The following is a 24,662-nucleotide window of genomic DNA, read 5'->3' as shown; positions in this document are numbered from 1 at the left end:
TGGCCCACAGCAGAAGGGCTGCGGCCACCTCGAAGGAGTCGCCCACACAAGGTCTCGCACACTTGACCACGATTTTGCCATCCAGAGTCTATGAGAACTCAGGGTCTTGGGAGTTTGTTGTCGATGACGCGTCCTAACAGCATGCCTGGCGTCGGAGCCCCACCTGACTGTGCTCGGGTGACCCGCAGCGCCCCCAGCCCCACGCCGGGCACTGGTCGGTCACATGCGGGCGGAAGGGAGGCCTGCCCGGGGCGGGCACAGGCCAGCGGGAGGCTCACCATCATAGCCTCCTGCACCGTGAGGTGTGGCAGCAGCATGTCGTCCTGCATGATGTAACAGGACACTTTCCGGAAGCAGCGCAGGTCCCGGGGCAGGCCGTTGATGAGCACGGCCCCCTTCATGCCGGTCTCCCTGCAAAGCCAAGAGAGCGCATGGTCAGTGCCTCCTCCGGGGCCTCGGGGAGGGAGGAGGCCCCTCCCAGCATCTTCCCAGATGAACCCATTATCGATTTATCGATTATGGCAGGGACGTCAAGGGACAGGAAGGGATGGGGACCCAGGACAGCACCGGGGCTCCCAGAAAGGAGCTGTGGGGAGAGCGTGCTCAGGATGGAACCAGTAAGGAACAAGTGCTAGTAAGCGAAGATATGCGTGGGTGTTTCCCACCTGCCAGCGCGTCACTCAGCCCGGGGTGTCCCCCTAAGAACCTGCCTCCTGGACGTCACGGAGTGCAGAAACACCAAGGGGCTGTGGAGACCAGTGAACTAACAGCTGGTTTCCCACTTCATCCCGGCCAGTACTGCAACCTTGGGCTCTTTCCTCCTGGGGATGGGCTGGGATCCCCCAGCCGCCGTGGGGCCCAGGCGTGGGGCCCAGGCACCTGCAGGCAGCAGTCGGCAGCTCCAGGCTGCCCCAGGCAGGACATCGAGGGCTAACACAGGCCCAGGCTGGAGCTCATGAGCCCTAGGCCCCACCTGATGCTGGTCTTCATTTTTTTTTTTTAATCTTTTGGGGTTTTTTTGAGAGAGAGAGCAGGAGTGGGGAGGATGGCTGGAGGGAGAGAGAGAGAACCTCCAAACTCCCCGCAGAGCACAGAACCTGACACGGGGCTCCATCTCAGGACCCTGAGATCATGATCTGAACTGAAGCCAAGAGTTGGGTCCTCAACTGACTGAGCCACGCTGGAGCCTCCATCCTAAGGCTTCTTACTGCTCAACCCTGAAGGCCTCACCAGTGTCTGTATGGAACCGTCGGAAGTGACAGGACAGAGGGAGGTGGCCTCACTTTCTCTGAACGCTGCCCCAGGCCAACAATGGGGCGAGAACCTCGTTCTCCGCGGCAGGTGTACTCACCTGTATCCAGCCAGAATGTTCATGAGCGTGGACTTCCCAGCCCCGGACGGCCCCATGATGGCCACCAGCTCCCCGCTGTTGAACTTCCCGGAAATCCCTTTCAGGAGGGTCTTGTATCCTGCAGAAAGCACATCACGTTCATTCCCGGCCTTTGCAGGCTCCGTGGGCTGGGCCGCACACCGTAGGGGCAAACCCACCCTTGATGATACAACCAACAGCCAAAACTTCTCATGTGGGGCATAAAATGCTGAGTTCTGGGTGAGAAGTCGGCCCCCTATGTGTCTTCGCGTCCTGCCTCGACTGCATCTCCCAGGTTCCGTCAGCAGCACCAGCACGCGTGTGCCCCTGCAGGGTGCACGAGGCGCTTGCACGCACGTTTTCTGGCCTACAAGGAATCCCCCACCCCATCGTGGGATGAGGAACCAGGTGTCTGGAGGCGGGGGGCGGAGGGGCTCCAGGACCCCACAACCAGTGTGAACAGATCTTAACTCGCGGCCACCCACCGGCCAGGCTGCCTCCACCCCCGAGACGGTGAAGCAAATGTCTTCCTTAATTGCATGATTATCATTTCACTTACTTATAACGTAAATACATCTAAATTATTCACGTAAAATGTATTCAGAAATCATTATCTTGTCATTAAGTAAAACAGCATTAATTAATCAATAATGAGGAGTTTATCATTTTGCAGCCACACCAGGTCGCTTCGGAGTTCCTGCCAAGTCTCCATCCGGGAGTTTCATGAAAGGAAAACACCCCCCGTCGCACGCAGAGCCACGTTCATCTTTCAGGTGGACCGTTCCACGGGCTGTGAACGACGGAATAGAAGCGACTGGACTCCCAGGGGAAGACGCCCCATCTGCAAACATTTTCTCCCTTCCTGAGAAACATCCTCAGAGCAGACCCTTCAACGATCACAACCACGCAAATGAAGCTTCTCACCTCCCGCAGCCAGTGGTTAGAGGGGCCCGAGAAGCACTCTGCGGACCCCTGGCTCTGGCCTTCCTCCCCGGGGGGCTGGCTGCATGCTCCCGGCACCCCCAAACCTGCAGGGCCCTGAGGCGTTCTTGCCGGGCCATCGATGCGTCTCTCACAGATGGGCGGCCTCCACGCCCCACCTGTCACCAGGCGCCACCTCGATTGGGACAGAGAGTCCCCGAGGATGCATTTCATCAGACAGAGAGCAGCGGAAGCAAAAGGCAGGAAGCCTGTGGCCCCGCGATCTGCCTCATTACGGAGAGCGGAGCGCAGCCGTCGCCTGGGGAGGGCTGACTGTCACCGGGTGGGAAGGGGCAGAGGAGCAAAGCACGCACGAGGTCTGGAGGAGGAGCTCACGTTCCTACCCCTGGGACGCGGGTGACTTAAGTCAGCAAACATGCACCAGAGCCTAGGGAGACCAGTGCATGGGGGGTTGGGACCCTAAGCGACAGCATCTGGGTTTTTCCCGTGGGGGACAGACACGCGGGCAAGTTAGGGAATAGCAGGGCTTCTTTGCAAGCTCAAGCTCCCGGCGCGAGGGCTGTCGTCAGGGTCCCCGGGACCCGCATGACATCACCGAGGGAGCGCTAACGCTGGGCGCGCATCCGTTTGCTCCTGGCCTCCTGGAGGCTCAGGTCAGGATCGGGGTTGCTCCCGAGCAAACCCTCCCTCAGGCTGTTCTCCTGAGAACCAGGAACCGCCTGAGGACGTGGGTGGGTCCCTGGGATGACCACAAGATGACCACCGGCCACCTGGAGGCCGAGGGCAGTCCGCTGGCCTGGGGTGGCCCTGCAACCCCGGGTTCTGAGAGGCTGTTTCCTCTCTGGGCAGGGCCTCGGGGCATCCCCTGACAGCACCTGGGCTGTCCCCTGGTGTTGGGGTGCACACGGCTCCTCACACAGGCTGCGATGCCCAGGGCCAGCACACCAGGGTGTGCATCAAGGGTCCGGGAGCGGTGGGGGCAGTGAGCCCTTTCAAGGGGGACAGTGGGCCCCCGGGGGGTGTAGAGCCAGCGGCTGGGACTGTGCATCTGCCCATGAACCCCCGTGCTGGCCGCACGGAAGCACCATGAGGTCCGGCGAGGCTTGTGAGGCTCAAGACTCGTGTCCCAGGGAGGGACGCGGGCTCCCAGCATAACCTGAAAGGACAGGTGGCACGCGGTGGGCTGGCCGGGGGGGCGGGGGGGCCTCCCATGCGGGGCCTGTGTGGGGTCGGGCAGCGGACAGAGAAGGCCCAAGACCTGGCTCGGGGCTGTGCCTTCTAATATCAGAGGCCTGTTTTTCTTTAGAAACAGCAAACACGCATTTGGGATAGAAGGATCACAAGAGTGATGGCGGAAACAAGTCACCTGTCTGTCCCACTTCTGGACCTGGAGAGGTCCAAGTGCATACTCGGCAGTGGGGCGCTGGGTGTGGGGCTGGGGGACCCGGACCCGTTACAGTGGGTTTCGTGGGTGTCCCACACGTGCACGACTCCCTGTTTATGTAACAAAATCGTCCTTGGCAGCAGAGCCTTGCGCTTGTCCCGTTCTAGAAATTCAAAAGGGAGGTGCGGCGTCCCAACCCCCCGCCCTACTTCCCGCTCATGAGCTCGCCCAGCCCAGTTGGTGGCATCACGGAGGGGCTGCCTCTTTCCTCCTTTGGGTGCCCTGGGCGCGTGTTCACGTGGGTGCTTGTCCTGCTCCTGCCGGTCGGGGTGGTGATGCTCGCGGAGGTGGGGGTGGGGGGTCCCAAGCACGGAAACCAGAGGGAGGCAGGGCCCCGCAAGGCCCGTCAGCAGCCCTGTGGGGTGCGGGCAGCCGTCTCTACAACAGCCAGGTCAGAAGCCAAATCAAAACCCAGACAAGAGAGGGGAGGAGAGACAGACAGAGACAGAGACAGAGAGGACAGTGCCCCAGGTCGCTCCATCACGGGGTGGAACCTGCTCAGACACTGAGTCCTCCCATCTCAGAGGATGTTGGCAGGCTCTGTCGCTGCGACCCAGGTTAGCCAACAGTGCTTTAGGGACACAGGGTGTCTGTCACCACCTACAAGGTTCAGGGGACACACAGCAGCCTAACTTCAGTTGAGCGGCAGCGGCAGTGGGGGATGGGAGGGGAGTATAGAGGGAGGCAGGGATGGAGGGATGGGGTGAGGGGATGGGAGGGAGGGAGGCAAGGATGGAGGTGTGGGTCTGGAGAGGGAGGGAGGAAGGAGATCTAGGGTGGAGGGGGGTGGGAGGGAGGGACTAGGGGGTTTGCGCTCTACCTCTGCAGTGAACAAAATACCAGCCCCCAAAGGTGTCCCCGTCCTAATCCTTAGACTCTGTGGACTCTGTGTTACCTTGCAGACGGGATTAAGTTAAGGATCTTGAGAGGGAGACACAATCCTGGATTATCCAGCCGGGCTCAAACAATCACAGGGGTCTCTCTAAGGGAAAGAGGGCGGGCAGGTGGGGCAGAGGTGGCACAGGGATGCAGAGGTGGGGCTGAGGGATGCAGAGGTGGGGCTCAGGGATGCAGAGGTGGGGGCACAGGGATGCAGAGGTGGGGCGCAGAGATGCAGAGGTGGGGGCGCAGGGATGCAGAGGTGGGGTGCAGAGATGCAGAGGTGGGGGTGCAGGGATGCAGAGGTGGGAGGCGCAGGGATGCAGAGGTGGGGCACAGGGATGCAGAGGTGGGGGAGAGAGAGAAATCCGGGGATGCGGCGCTGCTGGCGGTGAAGATGCGGAAGGAGCCAGAGCAAGGAGCGCAGGCACTGGAAGCTGGGAAAGGCCAGGAAAAGAGTCTTCCTTGAAGCCTCCAGAAGGAACGCAGCCATGACTTGGACTCCTGATACCCCAAACTTGAAGACAATCCGGGTGTGTTGTCTGGAGCCCCCGAGTCTGTAGCAGGGACACCCCTACACTCAGCCCGGCCCTGCCCACCCCAGCTCGCGCCCCACCTGTGCCGGGGTGCTCCCTGGGGGGCCAGGCCCCTGGACGACGGGTGCGGGGGGGATGACGGGACTCCCCTCGGGGGTGCTGTGATGGAAATGCCAGCGAGCCTCGGCGAGGGGCAGCTTGGCGGCCGGCCTGCAGGGTGAGAAGGAAGCCCCGGGCTGTTCCAGAAGAGACGACCGCGGCCGTCTGGCGACTCTCTCGGAGGAAGCCATTCTGACGTTCGTGGGTAGTCTGCGTGGCACAAAGCCTGGTTAGCACACGTCCCGGGGTAGACTCTTCGCAGCGAGGTCGAAGGAGCAGATTAAACGCTGCGCCATTAAATGCAAACAGGAAAACGAGGAGGGGGCAGAGCCAGGCGCCAGGAGCAGCCCAGGGCCTCATCCCGCTGCACTCACCGCTGGGGAGCGGCCGCAGACAGGCCGCCCACTATTCTGGCCTCAGTTTCCCCAGGACGAAACCTCCCTCCGGCCCCAGAATCCTCTGGATGTGAGTCGCACGCAGCTTTCTTCCGCTGCACCACCCGATGGCAGCTGAGGTTCGCGCGCAGTTCCCGCTGAAGCGGCCCCGGGCTCCCGAGGCAGGGGACCCCCTGTGCACCCGCCATGCCCCCCGGGGTGGGGGTGGGGTGTCTGCTACTGCGCCAGACCCAGGTCACCATCGTGCAGGGCCTGACGCAGCATCTTCCCTCAAGCTGAGCGGGGGTCTCATTTCACACAGACGTTCTCTGCCCCAAGCAAATTAAAGAGCCAGGTCATTAAACAGAGGACTATTTTGAAATACACGTGATTTTACTCTATTTCCCGGGTGACGTTTTGCGCAGCTAACCCACGGGATCCTAGAGCTGGGGGCACGTTTTCCCGCTTTGCGAGGCAGGACTCGGGGAGCCTGGTGCACGGCCCCTCGGGCCACACGCCACGCGATCCCCCGTCACGCGGAACGGCGCTCCGGGGACACTTGGTCTTCTCTGGCACGAGGCAGAAAGGTGGTCAGAAGCTCCCACCCCCCTGACGAAGACCAGCGCCGATTCCCAGAACACGAAAAGGACCCCGATCAGAAGATTGTGTGAGCTGGTGAGCACCGAGACGCTCCAGACCCTTCTCGATGCTTGGAAATGAGGAACAGCCTGTCAGTGGAGAGATGCGGGGCGGGGCATGGAGCCGTCATGTGGCTTCCGTGGCTCGGGTGTGGGTCCCGTGTTCCGATTGCTCCCGTCACCCCCAAAGTGTCAATGTCCCCTGTGCACGCCGATGCTGTGCATTTTTATCCGGTCTGCACGGAGCCGGTTTCGCCTGTGGGCGCCCTCAGTACGAAGCTCCAGTCTCGAGAACTCCTTGGGTAGCACGGTGGCCGGGGACGCACCTCTGGACCTGGCACATTTCATGGCCGGTTTAATCACATCCTAAAGTATATGCAAGTCTCCTTTGCCCTGAATTTAAACCATGAGGTCAGTGTCAGAGTGGTGGTGTGCCCCGCCGGGCAGTGCTGGCTACAGGCGCTGGTGGCCCCGGGTGACCCGCATGACCTGGGTGACGGGAAGTGGTGTCAGAGTTAGCATCCCCTCGGGGATCTCCGGGATGCTGACCCGCCGTCCTCTGTGGACTCGCGCCCAGCAGCTGAAGACCCCACTGGCCCGGAGGGGGAGACCCTGTCCTGCCAGCAACACTGTCAGCATCTTTCCGTGTAGCTGCCACGGGCCATTTGGGGGCTAAGCCCTCTGCACGTCACCGAGTCTGCCTCGGTGGCCACAGCAGCCCTGGGAGGGAGGTCCTGGCACAGGCCGAGGGACTCGCCCAGGACACCCAGGGAGGAAGCGTCCACGTCCACACCCGGGCCAGGTCAGGGCCAGCCCATCCCCCAGGGTTGCTACCTCTCCGGAGGGGGTAGGGGGCACCCGGGCGCCCAGGTCCCTGCCAGCGCACCTTGGGGGCCGCGGCACACGGGCCAGAGGACAAACTTGCCGTATGACCAAAGTTCTCAAAGACTGGCTGCGATCCTTCCCTCAAATCCTCTGCAGAATCAGGCAGGCAGGCTACGGACGCAGCACGCAAGGAGGAGACCAGTGGGAAGCACCGTTTCTGTGAGGCTGAAGAGCAGGAATTGGGGGAACTTGGAGGCTTTTAGGTGAAAGCGGGGCCACCCCCTCCCCAAAGCAGGGAGGAGCTCGAGCCGCGGTTAGAAGGAAAGAACAGCACAGGACAAACAGGAACAGAGGTCGGAGTCCCTGAGGGTCCCCTGGGTCTCCTGTGAGACCCCGGCGCCGGGTGGGGGGCACAGGGGCTCACTCAGCAATTCTGACCCCGGCTCAACTTCCTGGGCCCTCTCTACCGTCCCCGTAATTCCCATCGGCAAGAGCCCTCACGGCGAGGACCTGCCGCGCACGCTCGGCACACACCCTGCAGGCACGTGCACCGTGCATGCACATACCATGTACATACACACCATGCATGCACACACTTTGCAAACACACGCACACACCACGCATGCACGCACTGTGTACACACACACCATGCATGCATACACTGTACACACACGCACACACCACGCATGCACGCACCATGTACACACACACCATGCATGCATACACTGTACACACATGCGCACACCATGCATGCACACACCGTGTACACACACACCATGCATGCACACACCATGTACATATAGCACACACCATGCATGAACACACCGTGTACACACATGCATACACCATGCATGCACGCACCATGTACACACACGCACACACCATGCATACACACACCGTGTACATACAGCACACAGAATGCATACACGCACCATGTACACACACGCAGACACTATCCATTCATGCATCATGTACTCACGTGTGCACACCACACATACACATGCCCCAAGGCCCACCACACACACACGCACGCACACATGCACATCCCACCACGTACACACTGCACACTCACACACTCCGCACCCACGCCAGCCAGTTAATTAGACCGCTGGCAGCACGGCAGCCCTGCCCCAGCGCAGGGACTAAAAACATAGCTGGGAGTCATTTACATCTGCCTGTCAGGCCTGAAGCAGTTTTTGTCACCATGTTATTTTTATACTTCTAAAAGCAGAACTGGTCTTTTTCACACGCTTCTAAACCTGGCTAGAACAATGAAGAAAAAAAACCCTTCTGATTATTCAAATGATGCCAAAAGTGCCAGTAGCGGTGCCAAATAATCTCCAAGTGTCACATCATGCTCCGCTGAAAACACAGCAGTACCTGGTTTCTGCACCCACGTCGTAACTTCTCTCTGGAGGACGATGTTTGTAAGATAAGCCCTGCTGCACACCTCCCTCCTCCTCCTCCCCTTCCCCCTCCTTCCTCCCCTCCCCTCTCTCCCTCCTCCCCCTCTCCTCTCCCTCCTCCCCCTCCGCTTCCTCTCCCTCCTCTCCTTCCCTCCTCCCCTACCTGCTCCCCTCCCCCTTCCTCTCCCTCTTCCCCTCCCTCTCCCTCCCCTTTCCTCTCCCTCCTCCCCGCTCTCCTCTCTCTCTCCCTCTTCCTCTCCCTCCCCCTTCCTCTCCCTCCCCTTCCCTCCTCCTCTCTCTCTTCCCCTTCCTTTCCCATCCCGTCCCCTCCTCCCCTTCCCCACCTCTCTCCCCCTTCTCCCCACAACTACTCTTGGCCCCAGAGCTAAAAGCACCTCTTCTTGAAAACTGACTCTCACTCTCCAGACCCCTTCCTCTTCCACCTCCAAGAGTAACCTCAAGGCAAAAAGGACAAAAGTCCATACTCCTACACATCCGGCCACGTCATTTCTACCCTACCTGCTTCTTCCCTCAATCTTAAGGGACTTCACACCCACGACTCAGTTTTCCTTATTAAGTGGCAAAGCCACACCCACAGACCAGACCTCTTTCCCCTTTTCTGTGCACCTTTGGAAACACTAAGGGGGCTTTTGAGTTGAGAGCAGGAGCAGGGGCCAGGCCAGGGCAGCTGGGCTTAGTAATAGGAACAAGGGAGATGAGCAAGAGCCCCTCATAAAATGAGGACATGACCACGTGTCCCTAAACCGTGCAAGCGGCTCGTCACCCCCTCTGCCACCCCCGTGAGTGCTGGGGCAGCAGGTCCAGTTCCACTTCAGAACAGCACTGCGACCTGTGTTCCACTGGACTAGGACCATCTAACACCAACACCGGACTCACAACCGTCTCGCGAGTGATAGAAGCCAAAGCTTGCGGAGGCCTGGCCCCTGGGTGCGACTTGAATGGGCTCCAAGGGTCGCCAGGCCACAGTTCAGGATGCCTCTCCACCCTTTCTTCCTTAGGGCCTCTCTGCATCATCATCTGGGTTCTGTGGTCTCCCTCACAATCCACGTCTGTCCGTCTGCCACCCCAGCCCCGGGCCCTCCCGGGTGCCCCCTCTCCCTGGCTCCTCGTTCTTTCTGCCTGCTTGGGCCTAAGTATTTGAAACTGCGATGCCAGCAAATTCCATGGGAGACGGTGCTCAGTGTCCCGCAAGCGCCCCGGGGGAGCACATGCCATCACCCTCCGCACTCCCCCAGTCTCCTGCCCCATCAGTAAGGCGGGCGGCAAGCCCATCCTCTTGAAACATTCCTGCACAATGCAGGGTCCCTGCCGGCCCCTCAAAGCCGAGTTACTCTGCAGCCTCAGAGGAAGCAGAGCGTCTGGGGCCACTCAGCAGAGTCGCTAAAATGCCGGTTCCCTGTCCTGCCCTGGAAGCCAGTCATGGCACCAAGGGTGTTGGACCGGGTCTCTACAGCTTTATAGCACCCACATTCTCTGCCGACAGGCCCCACTTCTGACCCCAGCGTCTCCCACGGGAGTAGCGACCGGCCCTTGACTCAGGGCACAGTGGATGCACTCCCTGGGGACCAGCCTCCCCAAGGCTGGGACCCGGACTTTAGATGCCCCAACCGCATCCTGAAGCCCCTGCTCCATCCATCCTGTGTGACGCTGCTGCACGCGGGCATGCAGGGACTGCGGGAGACGGAGCGTCGCGGGGCAGCCCACTGTGAATTACTCAGGATGGGGAACGTAATTACAAAAATCACTCAGATGGGGAAAGAAGCAAACTCATGCAAAGTTCTTCCTTGCACGGCCCCATCAAATAGCGGATTCCCAGCCTCTGAACCTCGCTGGCTGCCACCACCACCCGCCTCGGATGACATGGGGAAGAGGGCTTCCCTCCAAATGACTTCCCAGGCCCTTCCCCAAAGTGGGTTAAGACCCAAGTGATGAACCTCAAAGCCCCGAAGAAAGGCCCTCTGGAGGCCCATGAAGGGGCTGCGGTGGTGAGGACGGTGCTCACGGCAATGGCCCGCGCTTACACGGCCTGCTGGGCCTTGCACCCTGCTACCCTCCCACCCGTACTAATTTACCTGATTCCCACACCACCCGGCATGGGACGTGCTTTAAAGCCCCGATTTCGTGCATGAGAAAATTGAGCCGGGGAGAGCTAAATTACTTGCCCTGGGCCCCGCAGCCAGCAGGGGGGAAGCCGGAGCTTAAACCACGCATGCACGCAGCCTGGTCCAGAGTCCACCCAGGATGCTACCCTCACTCCCCAACGCAGATGGCGCATTTGTGAGGTGCTGGGAGGATAGAGAAATAAATACACGTGCACCCACCCCCCAGCCGAGGAAACAAGCACAGCGCCAGCCGTACCCCCGGCCTGCCTGGTGCCCCCACACTCTCTGTGGGGCCACATCCACCCCGCTACCCCGAGATCTAAACACTGTGGGAGCTCAGGGGGCTGTCCAGGCGGCTCCGACCCCTTTCTTTTCTGGGGATCTGGCCTCATTACACATCTGTCCTCCACCCCTGCTTCTTCACCTGGTACAGATGCCCACCCCGCTGTGCTCCTGGTTCCTAGAACATTTCCTGCGCATCACTCCTGCCTCCCACGACCCCCTGCCCTGGGTCAATGTAAACTCCTCCAGGACCATGCTTTATTTACTTTTTTCCTTCCCAAGACTTAACAAAAATAGTTTGCTCATAACAGATCATTAACAAGAAATTTGTTCAGCGATGAGTAGATGCTTTATCCCCCCATCACGAAAATGGGGGGGGGGGAATTCATGCATTTTCTACCCTGAAAATTACTCAGATGGGGAAAGAAGCAAACTCATCAAGAAGCAGAAAAAGCGTTGGCCAGAAATTGTTTCTCGAGAGTGTATAACACTTCACATTTCTTCCCGTGGACATTCCTGTCTAATTTAAGGTAGAACAGGGTTTTCCTCATGTAGTTTAAATATATATATTTTTTAGATTTTATTCATTTATGCATGAGAGACACAGAGAGAGAGAGAGAGAGAGAGGCACAGAGACACAGGCAGAGGGAGAAGCAGGCTCCAAGCAGGGAGCCCGACAACCTCATGTAGTTTAAAAATCATGGTCAAGGGACACCTGAGTGGCTCAGTGGTTGAGCATCTGCCTTTGGCTCAGGGCATGACCCCGGGGTCCTGGGATTGTGTCCCGCATCAGGTTCCCCGCAGGGAGGCTGCTTCTCCCTCTGCCTGTGTCTCTCATGAACAGATAATTAAAATCTTTTTTTAAAAAATCATGGTCAAGTTCCCCATCTTGCAATCCTAGACTTTTGCTTATTTATTATTTGAAAAAAAATTTTTTTCTTATCCTAAGCTCGTTATATGAGGCTTTGGTGCTGAAAGTAGGGTCAATGATGTCTCACCTTCTCACTCAGAACAAAAGAAATGAAGGCATGAGATATAAATACAGATGTGGCAGGGATAGTGTTTGATCTCAAAGGCTGATTTATCTTTAATCAAGCTGTGCCAGCCCAGGCCTTGGTTTTCTAGAAGATTGGATTCCGCGTATCTTCACAGACTCTTCCCCTGGCTTAAGAAGAAACACATACAAACACAACCATCTATGTACGTGTTACACACACCAGCACGAATGCCACCGCGTGCCACTGGGTCTTGAAATGACATCTCTTACTTTCTGTAAGGCAAAATTACAAAAAAGAAACTGAAAAAAACCTCATGAGACAGTTCATTCCTTTACATCAGGGAGTTTACGCCGTGAGTGACCATCTTCTCCTGACCCCACAGCTCTGTGTATGCTTTTTTGCAGGGAACTGAGGTTACTTTATGAAAATATTCATTAACGGGTAATTCATTAGCGCGGCTTTATTGTTTTGCCAGTATCAAAACTAGAGTTAAGTTCTGTCCTCCCCCCTTGGTCATCCCTTTATCTACACAGAATGCCCAGAGGCAGCTGGAGAAGACCACAACTTCCCACTCCCTTCTAATCCTTAGGATTTTAAAACCCCAATGCAACAGCTTCTTTATAAGTCAAGCTTATCCACAAGCCAACAGAAAGACTCAAGTTTTCATGTAAATCCCATTTCCTTTGGTTCTTCCATCTATGAAAAGTCTTCCGAAAGTCTTCGGGTCCTAAAGGTTTGCTCCATCCTACATACTTTTGGTTGTGGCATCAACTATTCTGTGGCAGGGAAGCAGCTGCCATGTAAACAGCCCCTTCAGCACAGAGGCAAGAAGTCTTGGGATGGCCCCGCTCACGCTCCAACCATTAGGACCACTTCTGAGTTCCAAGGATAATTTTTAAAATTCATGAATTACAATCCTGCGATTCAGAATCCACCATCTGTGAGACGAGGAAGACGCTCGGGTTCTTTGCCAAAAAGGGAGCAGGGATTGCAGAGTAAGGCAGCAGTCTACGGGGAATGCAGTGCAGACGAGAACAAGGTTTGGAGGGCTTGTAGATGCGCCGATTTATTGGCAAAGCAATGACGGTGGCAGCCGTGTTTCTTCTTGGGTCCCTAGAGCTGGTGCGGAGGATTTTGGAAATGTGACCTTATTCTGATCGAGTATTACCAAATACCGACAAATGGCTCAGGTAGCCTGGTGTTGGAGCCCTGCAAGGGGTGGGGGGCAAGGAGCCACTTGGGGTCCCATGGCCCATCCTGTAGACCCACCAACCCCCCATATCTACTCTGGCCTCGCTTCTCCCAAGCAGGCCAAGCTCAGGCTCCAGCCGCTGCAAACGATTTTGCTGCTCACAGGGATGTTTTAGCCGGAAGAGAACAAATTTTTCCACCGGGTGTTATACTATATGTTGGCAAATTGAATTTAAATTTTGAAAAAAATGCAAAAAAATAAAAAATAAAATAAAATGCAAAAAAAAAAAGGCAATTTTTCCATGAGTCAAGGATAAAGCAGATTTACAAAGAAAGAGAATGGGCAGGTTGGAAGCGTCCTCCTCTGGGCTCTCCCACCGCCTCGGACCAGGGCCTGCGGTCCTGCGGCAGATCCAGGTCCCAGGTCCCAGGTCCCAGGTCCCTTCACGCGGCCCTCTTCCCAGATTTCACGGTGGAATTGGCCCCGTGGAGAAATCCAACAGTGATAGAGATCGAAACAGCCTTATCTGGGGGCTTGAACAGATTTTACAAATAAGCAGGACAAAACTCTTCTTTATCTCACACAGTGAGCACGTGTGCACTTGCGCACTTGCACGGGTGCGCACACACGGTATCTAAACTATCGTTCTCTGGATCAGATGGAGATAAAAACACAGCGTGCATTCTCTTAAGTAGGAAAAATAAAAATTGCTGAATCCAGGCATTCCTGCCCTGTCACCCGGCATCCAGAAGCCTGCTGTGCCTGCAGAGATGTCTGGGAGGACGGTGAGTTTTACTCCCCAGTGGAAGGGAGGGGATGGACAGGCTCCCTCAGGCCACATGGGGGCTCAGAAGCCTGGGCACCTACGTCTGCACACCTCCCACCCTCCTAGGTCCCCAGGGAGGCCCAGCGGGTGCTCTGGAGCTGCTGAGATCCTGACAGCCCTCGAGCCTGGCCCCCTTGGCCTCCCCCACCCCCTCGGGCCTCCAGCGGAAGTGTGGCCAAGGCCATTCCCTGTGCCCGCCTCACAGGTCAGTGTGGCTCTCCAGCGGCAAACGGCTCCTCTGTGTTTTAATTCAACGGTTCTCAAAGTGAGGTCCCTGGATCAGCAGTTATCGGCGTCACCCACATTCACGGGACATGTCGGTTCTCGCCTGCCACCACGTTGCATCATTCTCTCTGGATGGGGATGGGCCACCTGCGTTCCCTGAGCCTGGGGACACTCTGGTGCTCACTCAGGTTTGGGGCCCCTGCTCTGACGGCCTCACGTCACATCAGCTCCTGGAGACGTGAACAAACACAGGCTGCCCCGTCCGTCAGCTCTGTGCTGTGGGCCATGTGGATAACAAAAGAGCTAAAAAAAAAAACCCAGATGGGGGCATTCTTTATAAAAAGAAAAATAAAGATTTTAATGGCCAAAAAGGAAAAGAAAAAAAGAGCTGGAGAAAAGGAAGACGCCCCAAAAGGTCGGTGTTCTCACAGCACCCCCCACACCCCGTTTACGCGCATCCTTAGTTCCCCCGCCCGGTCCTGGGAGGCAGACATCCATGCTCTTACCCACCACACACCCTGCCTCTTGCACTGCAGCTTTTAAAAAGCCAACATGCCCTAATGGAAACCCAGAAAGTCAAAATAGAGTAGTAAGACCAGCACACGCTTTGATCATTTTGCTTAAAAGGAAATGCACCCGCGTCTGCCTCCACACTGGCCCTGTGTTTCTTAGAAATTCATCTCATCCTTCTGGGCTTCCAACCACAGGTGAGCCAGGGAAACCCGTAACCGAGCACCACGGGGCATTCTTAATGCAGCGGGATTTCCTAAGAAACAGGGCACCGTGACGGAAGCCCTACAGATTTTCAAAGCCCCACCAGAAACACAGGCCCGACACGTCCTCCCTCTTCGGGTAACAAACAAGCTCACTGAGGTGAGAACGAAGAATGTCCACATTGCACCCTGAAAACAGGGCTTTAGGGCACAGGTGTGGGGGAGGTGAACATTTGGATGTAGAGAGCTGGCGAAATATGGCCATGGCCGTGGGCCTGGGCGGTCGCAGGATCTGCTTCACGTGATGAAGGGTGAAGAGGAGGAGCGTGGGGGTCAGCCAGGCTGGCCTTGATGCCGGGGTCTCAGTGGTCCCCGCCAGAGCGTCGAGGGGACGTGGACTCGGTGCCCCACGTGGTATTGGGGACATGGCAAGGCAGATCCTGCCACCACCCTCCTGTTGTACCCACACCGGGTGCTTCGCCACCCAAGGGGGTACACAGCACTCCCAGCCTCCTTCTGAGACAAGACCTACACCCTGTGACCCTGGGTGTCCCCGCGGCTCCCCTCCCCTCTCCGGAGCTCGCAGGTGTGACATGTCATGTACCGTGACGACGAACCAGTTCTCCTGCTCTTATTTTAAAGCCTAAGATTTTACCCCAAACATACTTTTACAATGATAACCAAACAGCTTTGATCCATCCTACGGATTCTAGGCTACTATGATTATTTTATTATATCACATAAAAAAACATTTGTAGGGCAGCCCGGGTGGCTCAGCAGTTTAGTGCTGCCTTTGGCCCAGGGCATGATCCTGGGGACCCAGGATCGAGTCCTACATCGGGCTCCCTGCGTGGAGCCTGCTTCTCCCTCTGCCTGTCTCCCTGCCTCTCTCTCTCTCTGTGTGTGTCCCTTATGAATAAATAAATAAAATCTTTTTAAAAAATGCATAAAGATCGTAGCTACTATTTATTGAACATTGCATGTTTGCGGGGGCGCCTGAGGGGACTCAATCAGTCAAACATCCGACTCGGTTTCAGCTCAGGTCACGATCTCAGGGTCATGGGATCGAGCCCAGTGTGGGGCTCCATGCTCAGCGGAGAGTCTGCTTGGGATTCTGTCTCCCCTCCCCCCCAATAAAAAAAAATCTTTAAAAAAAAACAAAACACTGCATGTTGGGCACAGCGCTTCCTATACATAAAGTTATTGGATCCAATGACATGGATATGACGATGGTGGTGGTAATGACGGCCTTGTACAGAGAAGCCAAGTAAGTCGCCCCGCTGCCCAGGCGGTAGGGAGCAGAGCCCGGCCTCAGACACACACTTGCTTATTCTGGAGTCTGCATTCCCAAGCCCATCCTCCTCCACAGAGTGCGTGTGGCTAGAAGGTGCTGGATCTGCAGTTCTTTTATTAAAAGAAAGAGAAAGAGAATGAAAGAAGATTCTAACTAAGCCCCGTGTATAATTCAATTCATCTTAACCTTCGCCTTGTTACACGTTCCCTTATGACTCAAAGGAAAGAATATGCATTTTTTTTTTTTTTGTACAAAACCAACGTAACAGGATTTCACATTTAATGTCTACAAATCCAAGAACAAGATCCACATGCTGGTGATGTAACCACCACGCTGAGACCCTGGCCCATCACCAGCCTGAGAGGCCGCCGGCCCACCACGGCTGCCTGTGCGCGAGCAGTGGGCACGACGTCCTTAATTTGCAGCCATGAAAACCTAGCCACAGACTAACACGCACAGCGCCTGATAGCATCTCACACTCTCCTAAGATAACCCACATGAACCTCGCCCCTGAGCCAAATTCTGAAGTGTAATGTTGCTGGGAACATGGTTCCTACGGTGGAAATTTCCATCCAGTCACTACAGTGTAGACACTTTGATGTCAACAGTCTCAGCAAGGCAACCCGCATCAGCCGGCGAGCTGAAAGTTCTTGAAAGACCCCCCCATGCCCAGAAATAGTGGAACCTCTGCCTATCTCATCCATGGAAGCGCACAAGCCGTAATTAAACAAGCTATTTATCCACATCCCTGAAATGGTGGGGTCAGTCCTGATAGTAATGATAAGCGGGAAGCCCGGGACACAACTCCAAGATGCTTGTTAATGGTCTTCCTCGGACAGGGCAGAGTCCAGGGCGTCGGGACACGAGATCGTGGGTCCCCGGGGAAGGGAGGGCTCTCTGTGCTGCCGGGCCAGAGGACCTCGTCGCTCCAAGCCACAAGAGAACGGTAAGGAGAGCTTCCCGTGTAGATGCTGGGAAGACAACACGCTGGTATCCTTGTTCCCATGTCTGAGTAACATCCTCCAGGAAGCCAAGAACGCGAAAGCCAGCACCTGGGCAAAGCCTGACCCACAGCATGAAATGCACTCCGCCCTACTGGGTGCCACTCCTGGCGTGGGGCAAGCCTCAGCCACCCCCTACTCCAACCTCCTGAGGATGGTACGCCCCTTAGCCCACTCTGCAGATGTGCAAACTGAGCCCCAGAGCCACAGGCTCATAAGGGGTGGAGCCAGGGTCCAAGGGCAGGCTTCCCACCCCAGAATCCAGACTTACCACCACTGAGTCCTCCACCACCTGCCAGCCTCCCCATCTGGGATGCTATTGGGTGAGGCCCGGGGCTGGGCTGACCCAAGGAAACGGCAGGCAGCCCCTCCTCCTGGGTGGGTCGGCCAGAGGTGGCTCGTGAGCTCCACGCGGCAAGGGAAGATCCAAGTTTTCCATCTCCTCGAGGCTCCTGCCTTCCTGAGATCTCTTCCAGGGTGAACGCATGCTCCTCTACCGTGACCTAGGCTTTTTTGCCCTTCCATTCATTCAATTGGCAGTGGGTGCCCAGTGTGCCGGGCCCCGGGCAGGACCACAGGGGTAAGGGGTAACGACATAGCTCCTGTCCAGAAGCTGAGAAAAAGAAAACCACAAAGTCATGTGCTGAGTGCCAGACCATGGGGGCAGATGGGTATGGAGACGCGAGCCGCAGAGGTAAGGATGGGTGAAGAAGGAACGCCTTCACGCCCTGGGGTCCTGGCAGGGCGCACGGTGCAGGAAAAGACCACGCAAACACCGTGAGCAGCTCTGCGCCTGCAGGGTGGCTTCAGAGGAAAGAGGCTGGAGACAAGCAGGAGGGGGCCCAGGGAGAGCCCTTTCGGGGCCTACCCAATACCCAAAGCGAGAAGCACAGAACATTCCCATGAAGAGAGAAAGAGACAAGATGATGGCGATCGTCCTCCTCTCCGAGCAGATAGAGATGAGAGGCCCGAAAAGTTGGGATGCGCACAGGGCACGTGGCACATTCCCAACAACTTGAGGGAAGCAGGATCAGACGCCCGTGGTTAGAAGGCTCACTGCTGGCACCACTGGAGACGTAAGCACCTTCTGGACCGTCCGCTATGCAGGTCTCAGAAAGAGGAAACCCGCAAGCTGCCTCTGCAAGGACAATGGGGGTTCTGATGTGTGGGCTCCCCACCTTCCAAGCAGACGTTTGTGTCTGGTGTGATCTTACGTCCCCAACACGCGTTGCTCCTGTTCGTAATAACGGCACGTCCCAGTAATCATGAAGGTGCACCCTGCTTCTGTTTGCAAATCCTCAAGAAGAGGGGAAACTAGGGTAATGAAACTTCCCCACCACCGCCTCTTACTTCCTGTATTCCATCTTCAGCTCAGAGAACCTCGGAGACTTGGCAACTCTGGAGGTCTCTATGCAAGTTCACAAAAATGTCAACGCCAGTGTCACAAAACCAAACAAGCGACCTGGTAAAACCCAAGACTGTGAAGAAAATCGTGAATCCTTGGCCTCCTCCCATTGGGTCGGGAACCCAAAAGGTTGACTAAAGCATCAAGTGATGGTGTTTAGTGGTTCATAACACACGGAAATGAAGCCCGAAGGAACCAGAGCAGCAGGCGTCTGGAGGAGGCCCCGTTCCCCGGGGGAGGGTGAAGCCCGGCACCCAGTTCCACCGGGGTGTTCCCAGGTCCACCTGTGGAAGTTAGGTCTATCATCACATTTGTGGGGTCACCAAAAAGCGTGCACTAGATGCTTCAGAAAACACACGGCCACTTGGGCTATTTTCTCGTGCCTCAGTGACACGCCGGGGATGGAAGTGACTCAGCAGGGCAGCAGCTGCCTGGCAGCCTGGCCCTGGGGATTCCAGCCGGCTTACTGCATCCCCGCTTCTTCGGATTCCTAAGGGGGAATTCCAGGATTGCAAAGGCCGCCCTGGTCATTTTTAAACGCTGACTGACATAGGGAGGGCGCCAGGGTGTCAGGGCTGGGGCTGGGTGCTTCCTCGCCCAACCTGCTGGGCCCCACCCTGAGCACTTCACCCCGCAGGTGAGCCTCAAACAAAAGGAGCCCGAGAACCTTTTATAGGGATTCAGAAGTCTGTTGTCTCCAAGGGGACGACCTCCTGGCGCCACCTTCCACTTTAAATAGAAGTCTGGAAAATTCGTGAGCCCTGGCCGGGCTGATGAAAGCTCACAAGGGCGCAGACAGGACGCGGGACGCCCGCGGGTTCCCTGTGGATGGCCTTCCTGAAGGTCCCTGTGCTGTCCCCACTCCGGAGAAGCCTCCCGGTTATGCTTAGCCGGGCACCAGAATCATAATCATCGGGTAAAGATTCTCTGCATTCACCAGGTGCATTTTGCTGCATTTTGGCTCCGGAGTAAAATCAGGCTCCCGGGCAGGAGCGCGCGCTGCCCGGGTGCAGGGGGAGCCAGCCCCGGGGTCCCGGGAGCACCAGCCGCCGGGCCGGGGTGGGGTGCAGGGAGCCCCGGGCGCCCCAGGGCCGCAGCATCCCACCCGCGCCCCCTCCGCCCGCGCTTAGCAACAGCGCCCCGAGCGCAGCCAATCGCGCGGCGCCGCCGAGGTTACCCGCGAGCGTTGACCGCGAGTAACCCCGGCGCGGGCGGCGGCGGCGGCGGCGGCGGGGCGGCCACTGCGCACGCGCGGCGGCGCGCACCTGCCCAGCCCGCATCCGCGCGCGCCCGCGCCTGTTAGGGACCCGGGCCGCGCTGCTCTAGCGGCCGTGCAGAATTTAGGGCTCCCGAGGAACACGAAAATCCTCGGGGCAGCCTCCACCCAACCCGTTTCCAGATCTGCAGGTGGGAGCAGGTGCTTCCGGGCTTCCTGGAGGGGACCTGGCCCCCCGGGGGCGGGGGGTGCAGGCCCAGCACAGCCGGGGAGAGGGATGGGTTTTCATTCCGTATTTAAAGCCTGCAGAGCCTCTGCTAGGCCCTTGGCCAGAACCTTGCTTCCCCGAGAACGTGCAGGTGAAAATTGGCCAGAATGAGTCCCTTCAGGGCCAGTGGAGGGCAGGGGCCCTGAGTACCCCCATCCTGGACGGTGAGGGCAGGCAGAGGTGCTCAGCACACCCCCCAGCCAGGTGGGCCCCACGGAGATCCTACGCAGGACAAAGAAATTGCCCCCGCCCCATTCCCAGCCTAGCCCATGTAGGAAATCTGGGAGCCCCCTCCCCAGGGAGGCGGGAAGGCCTTCCCTGGCACCTCAGTCGCCCCCAGGGCCTGGGGTTGTGTATGTCACAGCCAAAGAACACTTAACACGGCCTAGGACATGACAAAAGGAGGTGAGTTCTCAGCGGGGCGTGTTGACAGGCAGGTAGTTAAGACTTGAGGTTTAAGCGGGAATCCAACATCTGCCTCCTTGGAAACCTCCTTTACTTCCTGGGTGAGATGTCCCAGCTGATAGGTCCCTGTGACACACACACCCCCCCCCCCCCCCCCGTGATCCCTTCAGGATGCTGTGAGCTAAAGCCAACAGCGTTTGCTTAGTGAAGTTATTTTATATTAAAAAAAATAAACACTTCTCCCCCCCCCAAAAAAAAGTGGGAGGGCAGAAATAAAAAAGAAATCCCATAAAACTCCTGCTAAAAAGATTCAGTTTCAAAAAGGAAAAAAAAGATTCAGTTTCAACATAGGCTACTGAGCTATGAAGGCGAGGGACTTTTCGTAGGAGCCTACCAGCTTGCCTTATGACAATAAAAGAAACAGAAAGACGGCCTCACATTCTCCTCGTCTGTGAGGCTCCACTCATCTGTTTAGGAGCAAGAGCTCCTGCTCTGCTCACTGCCCTGCCCGCAGCGCCGCCGCTGTGCTGCCCATGCCCAGAGCGAGACGGGAGCCTCGTTTCCTCCAGGGGCCACATGCTTCAGTTCCTGCCTTCTCAGGCCGCCCTTGGTCTTGATGCATTGGTTATTTTTTTTTGTGCTTCGTTAGGCTTTTCTGTTCCCAAATCGTGAGCTCATTTCAAGACCAAAAGTGTGTGTGTTCTGCAAAGTTCCAAAAAGCAGAACTTGGATCAACAGATGAATGCAAACGTGGGTTCCAGCTCAATTGCAGACAGATGCCTTTTCTAAGAATTACGTTGTGCAAGCAAGGACCCGGCCACCCCGGGGCGGGGATGGCAGCCCCTGGATGCTGCAAGTGTTCAGACGGAGGCCGGCCGCCCAGTGGTGGGGATGCAACCAGGAGAGTTGCTCCACCGGTGGGAGGTCAGATGAAAGGAGTTTTGAGGCCCCTCTGGGCCTCCAAGATTCGGACTCTAAATATAGGTCTCAGTTGGACATAATAAGTCCTGAAGTCACTCTGGTGTGTCTTGATTTTGACATGGAACGCCACTTGCCCCACAGAGGACCAGGTGGCTGGCAACACAGCTGAAGAGTGAGAAGTGAAGCTAATGCCCAGGGCCAGCCCGGCTCCCTGCAGGCCCGTCAGCCTCCGCCCTCCACTCGGAGGGCTCCTCTTGATACCTTTTCTCATACTGTGAGCAAAACGCTCAGTATTAGACATATTTCATCTGAAGGTAAGCTTTCCTACAGAGGTTTTGGAAGCCCGTCAGCACGGATTTGATAGGGAACGCACCTCCACTCTACAAAGCCCCGGATGGGACAGGTCAGATTTACTCTCACCACGTGGTTCCCTTTGTTCCTTCAATAAGCAAATCTGTTGATTCCAGAACTGAACTCAGAAGAGCAGGTGTATGGTTACTAAACATTGTTTTCTGCCAGTTTATAAACAACAGAAATGGTTTCGTGTTCAGCGCAATGTCACCTTGGGTGATTTCTTTGCCCTGGCAGATCAGGTTCTGGTTTATAACAGAGGACGTTAGTTCAGGAATGTGAAGTTCTCAAGATACGAGCGTATTTGGGGTGTTAGAGGGAGGCGGGAGGCGGGAGGGCACCCACCCGGCAGGTGAAAACAAGGGTGGCAAGAATGTCTTCAGAAAGTAAGACAAGGACACCAGCGCCCCGCTGAGCAGAGCACAGCCCGGCAGTCTCATCGAAGAGACCAGATGGCTCAAGAACAAGCAGACTCTTTGGGAAAATGACAAAAGGTTAGCGTGCCCGAATAAAGAACCTGCACAAGGGAAGGTGACCGGGTGGCCAGATATGGAAACCTCAAGGAGAAAAGGAAGCCTCAAGGCCAGTGTTAGCTGGCCTTGTCTGCAGGGGCCATCAGTCCCTTTGCATTGTGCACCCCTGATTCCAGGTCCCAGCTGAGGATGCTTTGGCTTCCCTGCAGGGTGCTCAAAGGGAGAGGATGTGTTGGCTGGAGAAGGGGAGCATCCAGACGCCTGGATGTTAAACGTTCTCCTTGTAAACGGGCAAGCCCTCTGGTTCGGGCATGGTCACTACACATTCATCTGTCATGATTCTGCGTGAGAGCCGGCCCATCCTCAACACGATTTCAAAGCCTCTTTCAAAGCCTATGAAACAGAGGATCAAAACTGTTCCAGAAGACCTCATCACCAAAGGCCCTGAGTGGGTGGCCTGCCTGCCTGCCCCAGGGAGCCAGCGAGTACTGAGGACCTAAGAACTGTCCCCAGAGGGGAAGGGAGGAGCTCTCGGGTGTCTGGGCTCACCTCGGCAACAGAGGGCCATGGGGCTTCCTTTGTAAACGCCCCAGCCTCGAGCGAGGAGCCCTGGTGAGCAAGGCGTCGGTTCACCACACTGCACTAGAGGACTATTATGGCCTCAAATAAAGACAAAAGGCAGAGTATTAGGGCACCTTGGTGGCTCAGCGGTTGAGCGTCTGCCTTTGGCTTGGGTCAAGATCCCGGGGTCCTGTGATCAAGTCCCGCATCGGGCTCCCCACAGGGAGCCTGCTTCTCCCTCTGCTGTGTCTCTGCCTCTCTCTTCCTCTGTGTCTCTCATGAATTAAAAACAAAACAAAAACAAAGGCAGAGTATCAAAAACAATTTCTTTCGTACCCAAAAGAAAATCCACCCTCGCTTGATGGTTCCCAAGAAGCACAGAAGTCATGCATTCATGCTGGGGAATATAAACCCTTTTGCACCTGAGCAGCCCACCCCTCCTGCAAACCCACAGCTGCTGTGGGATCCCCACAGTCTTCCTCTCGAGGCCTTGCCTCCCCATCCCTGCTCCTGTGGGCTACGGCGAGCCAGCCAGTCCTTGGTTGGAATCCAGTCTTCTCCTAATGGAATTCCTGAAAGGGATTTATTCGTGGCACATTCCACTCATTTCAGCCAGCCCGTCGTTGCAGGCCCTGGGAGGTAGCTTTGGAAATTAAGAGAAAGCAAACTTTAATTTGAGAAGTGCATTTTTGAAGTTTAGGTGCAAACCAGGACAGATAATCTGATGTGGATCCGCCCAGAAAGTTTTAATTCCTTCCTGCTGTTTAGCAAGGCCGAGGCCGGGAGGGAGGGTTTCAGAGGAGGCCATGCTATTCCATTCCATCGGAGTCACCATGCTGAGACAAGCGCCAGGCTGAACAGTGGTCAAGAAAACTCTCTAAAGCCGCAGATATGATTACTTTCGTTCTCAGCCTGCACTTTGTCACCAGGTAATCATGGAGGTGTATCTAATTTCTCAGAATTGTGTCACCTGTTTGTGTGACAGCATGCCATACACATCAGCTCACGTCCCTGGCGAAGAGACAGGACAGCTGGAGCCTCTCCCAAGGCCTAGGAGATCCTTTATGGGTCCTCATGTATGGCAAAGGGGACCGACATCCCCACTGATCAGTGGAAAGGGAACTATATTGGCATTAAGGGGCAAGGCAGGGCAGCCTGGGTGGCCCAGCGGTTTAGCACTGCCCTCGGCCCAGGGTGTGGTCCTGGGGTCCCGGGATCGAGTCCCACGTCGGGCTCCCCGCATGGAGCCTGCTCCTCCCTCTGCCTGTGTCTCTGCCTCTCTCTCTTTGACTCTCATGAATGAATAAATAAAATCTTAAGGGGGGGGGCAAGACAGCACCTCATGGTTTCGTCAAACGGGATGCAGCACATCAGGCCACCTTGGGACCAGGAGTTCACCAGATGCCTCATTGGATCTCGGCCTCAAATCGTACAGACCTGCTTTCCATTGCCATCTTCTGTGCTCCTGGACCCGGCCGTGTCTCTGAACCTCCGTAGCCCACGAGGAGAAAGGGGAGAATTGGCCCCGGACACTGCCTTCCTTCTACAAATGGAAACTCCCCTGGTGTCCTTGGGGAGCAGCATTACCCGGTACCCCAAGTACTCCTCTGGTTCATTGTGACGGGTCACATCCTGATGAGCGGCGCCTGTGTGAGCCAGGAAGTGCTATTAACTGTGACATGCCATGTCCCACACAACCGCCCCCCGCCCCCACTCAGGTGGCCTGTTCACCTAAGAATTTCATGATGTGGATTCTGTTCTTCATTGGGTCCTAAATACTCCCCACACTTCTTTACAGGAACCAAAGCCACTTTCAAAGTAAGTCACCCTGAGGGTGAATGAGGACCGCCGGACCGCACGGTCCCGACTCATCCCCGACACAGTGGCGTGTGTGAC

General features: G+C 56.5%; 1 protein-coding gene across 4 annotated transcripts in view; it reads right to left on the bottom strand.

Annotated features, from left to right (window-relative positions):
• The window catches only part of ABCG1 (ATP binding cassette subfamily G member 1), a 66,521-nt gene that overhangs the window by 17,253 nt on the left and 24,606 nt on the right, over window positions 1-24,662 (bottom strand). For all 4 annotated transcript variants that reach the window (XM_077879292.1, XM_077879293.1, XM_077879294.1 and 1 more), the window contains 2 exons: window positions 1,352-1,469; window positions 279-411 (listed from right to left, as the gene is read on the bottom strand). In XM_077879292.1, coding sequence (XP_077735418.1) covers window positions 279-411; window positions 1,352-1,469 — 251 coding nt within the window. The remainder of the gene's footprint in view (window positions 1-278; window positions 412-1,351; window positions 1,470-24,662) is intronic.

This window comes from Canis aureus, chromosome 30 (assembly GCF_053574225.1).
Source record: "Canis aureus isolate CA01 chromosome 30, VMU_Caureus_v.1.0, whole genome shotgun sequence".
In the NCBI taxonomy this organism is placed as follows: Eukaryota; Metazoa; Chordata; class Mammalia; order Carnivora; family Canidae; genus Canis; species Canis aureus.
The sequence above is the reverse complement of the archived record's forward strand: the minus strand, read 5'-3'. Positions and strand labels throughout refer to the sequence as shown.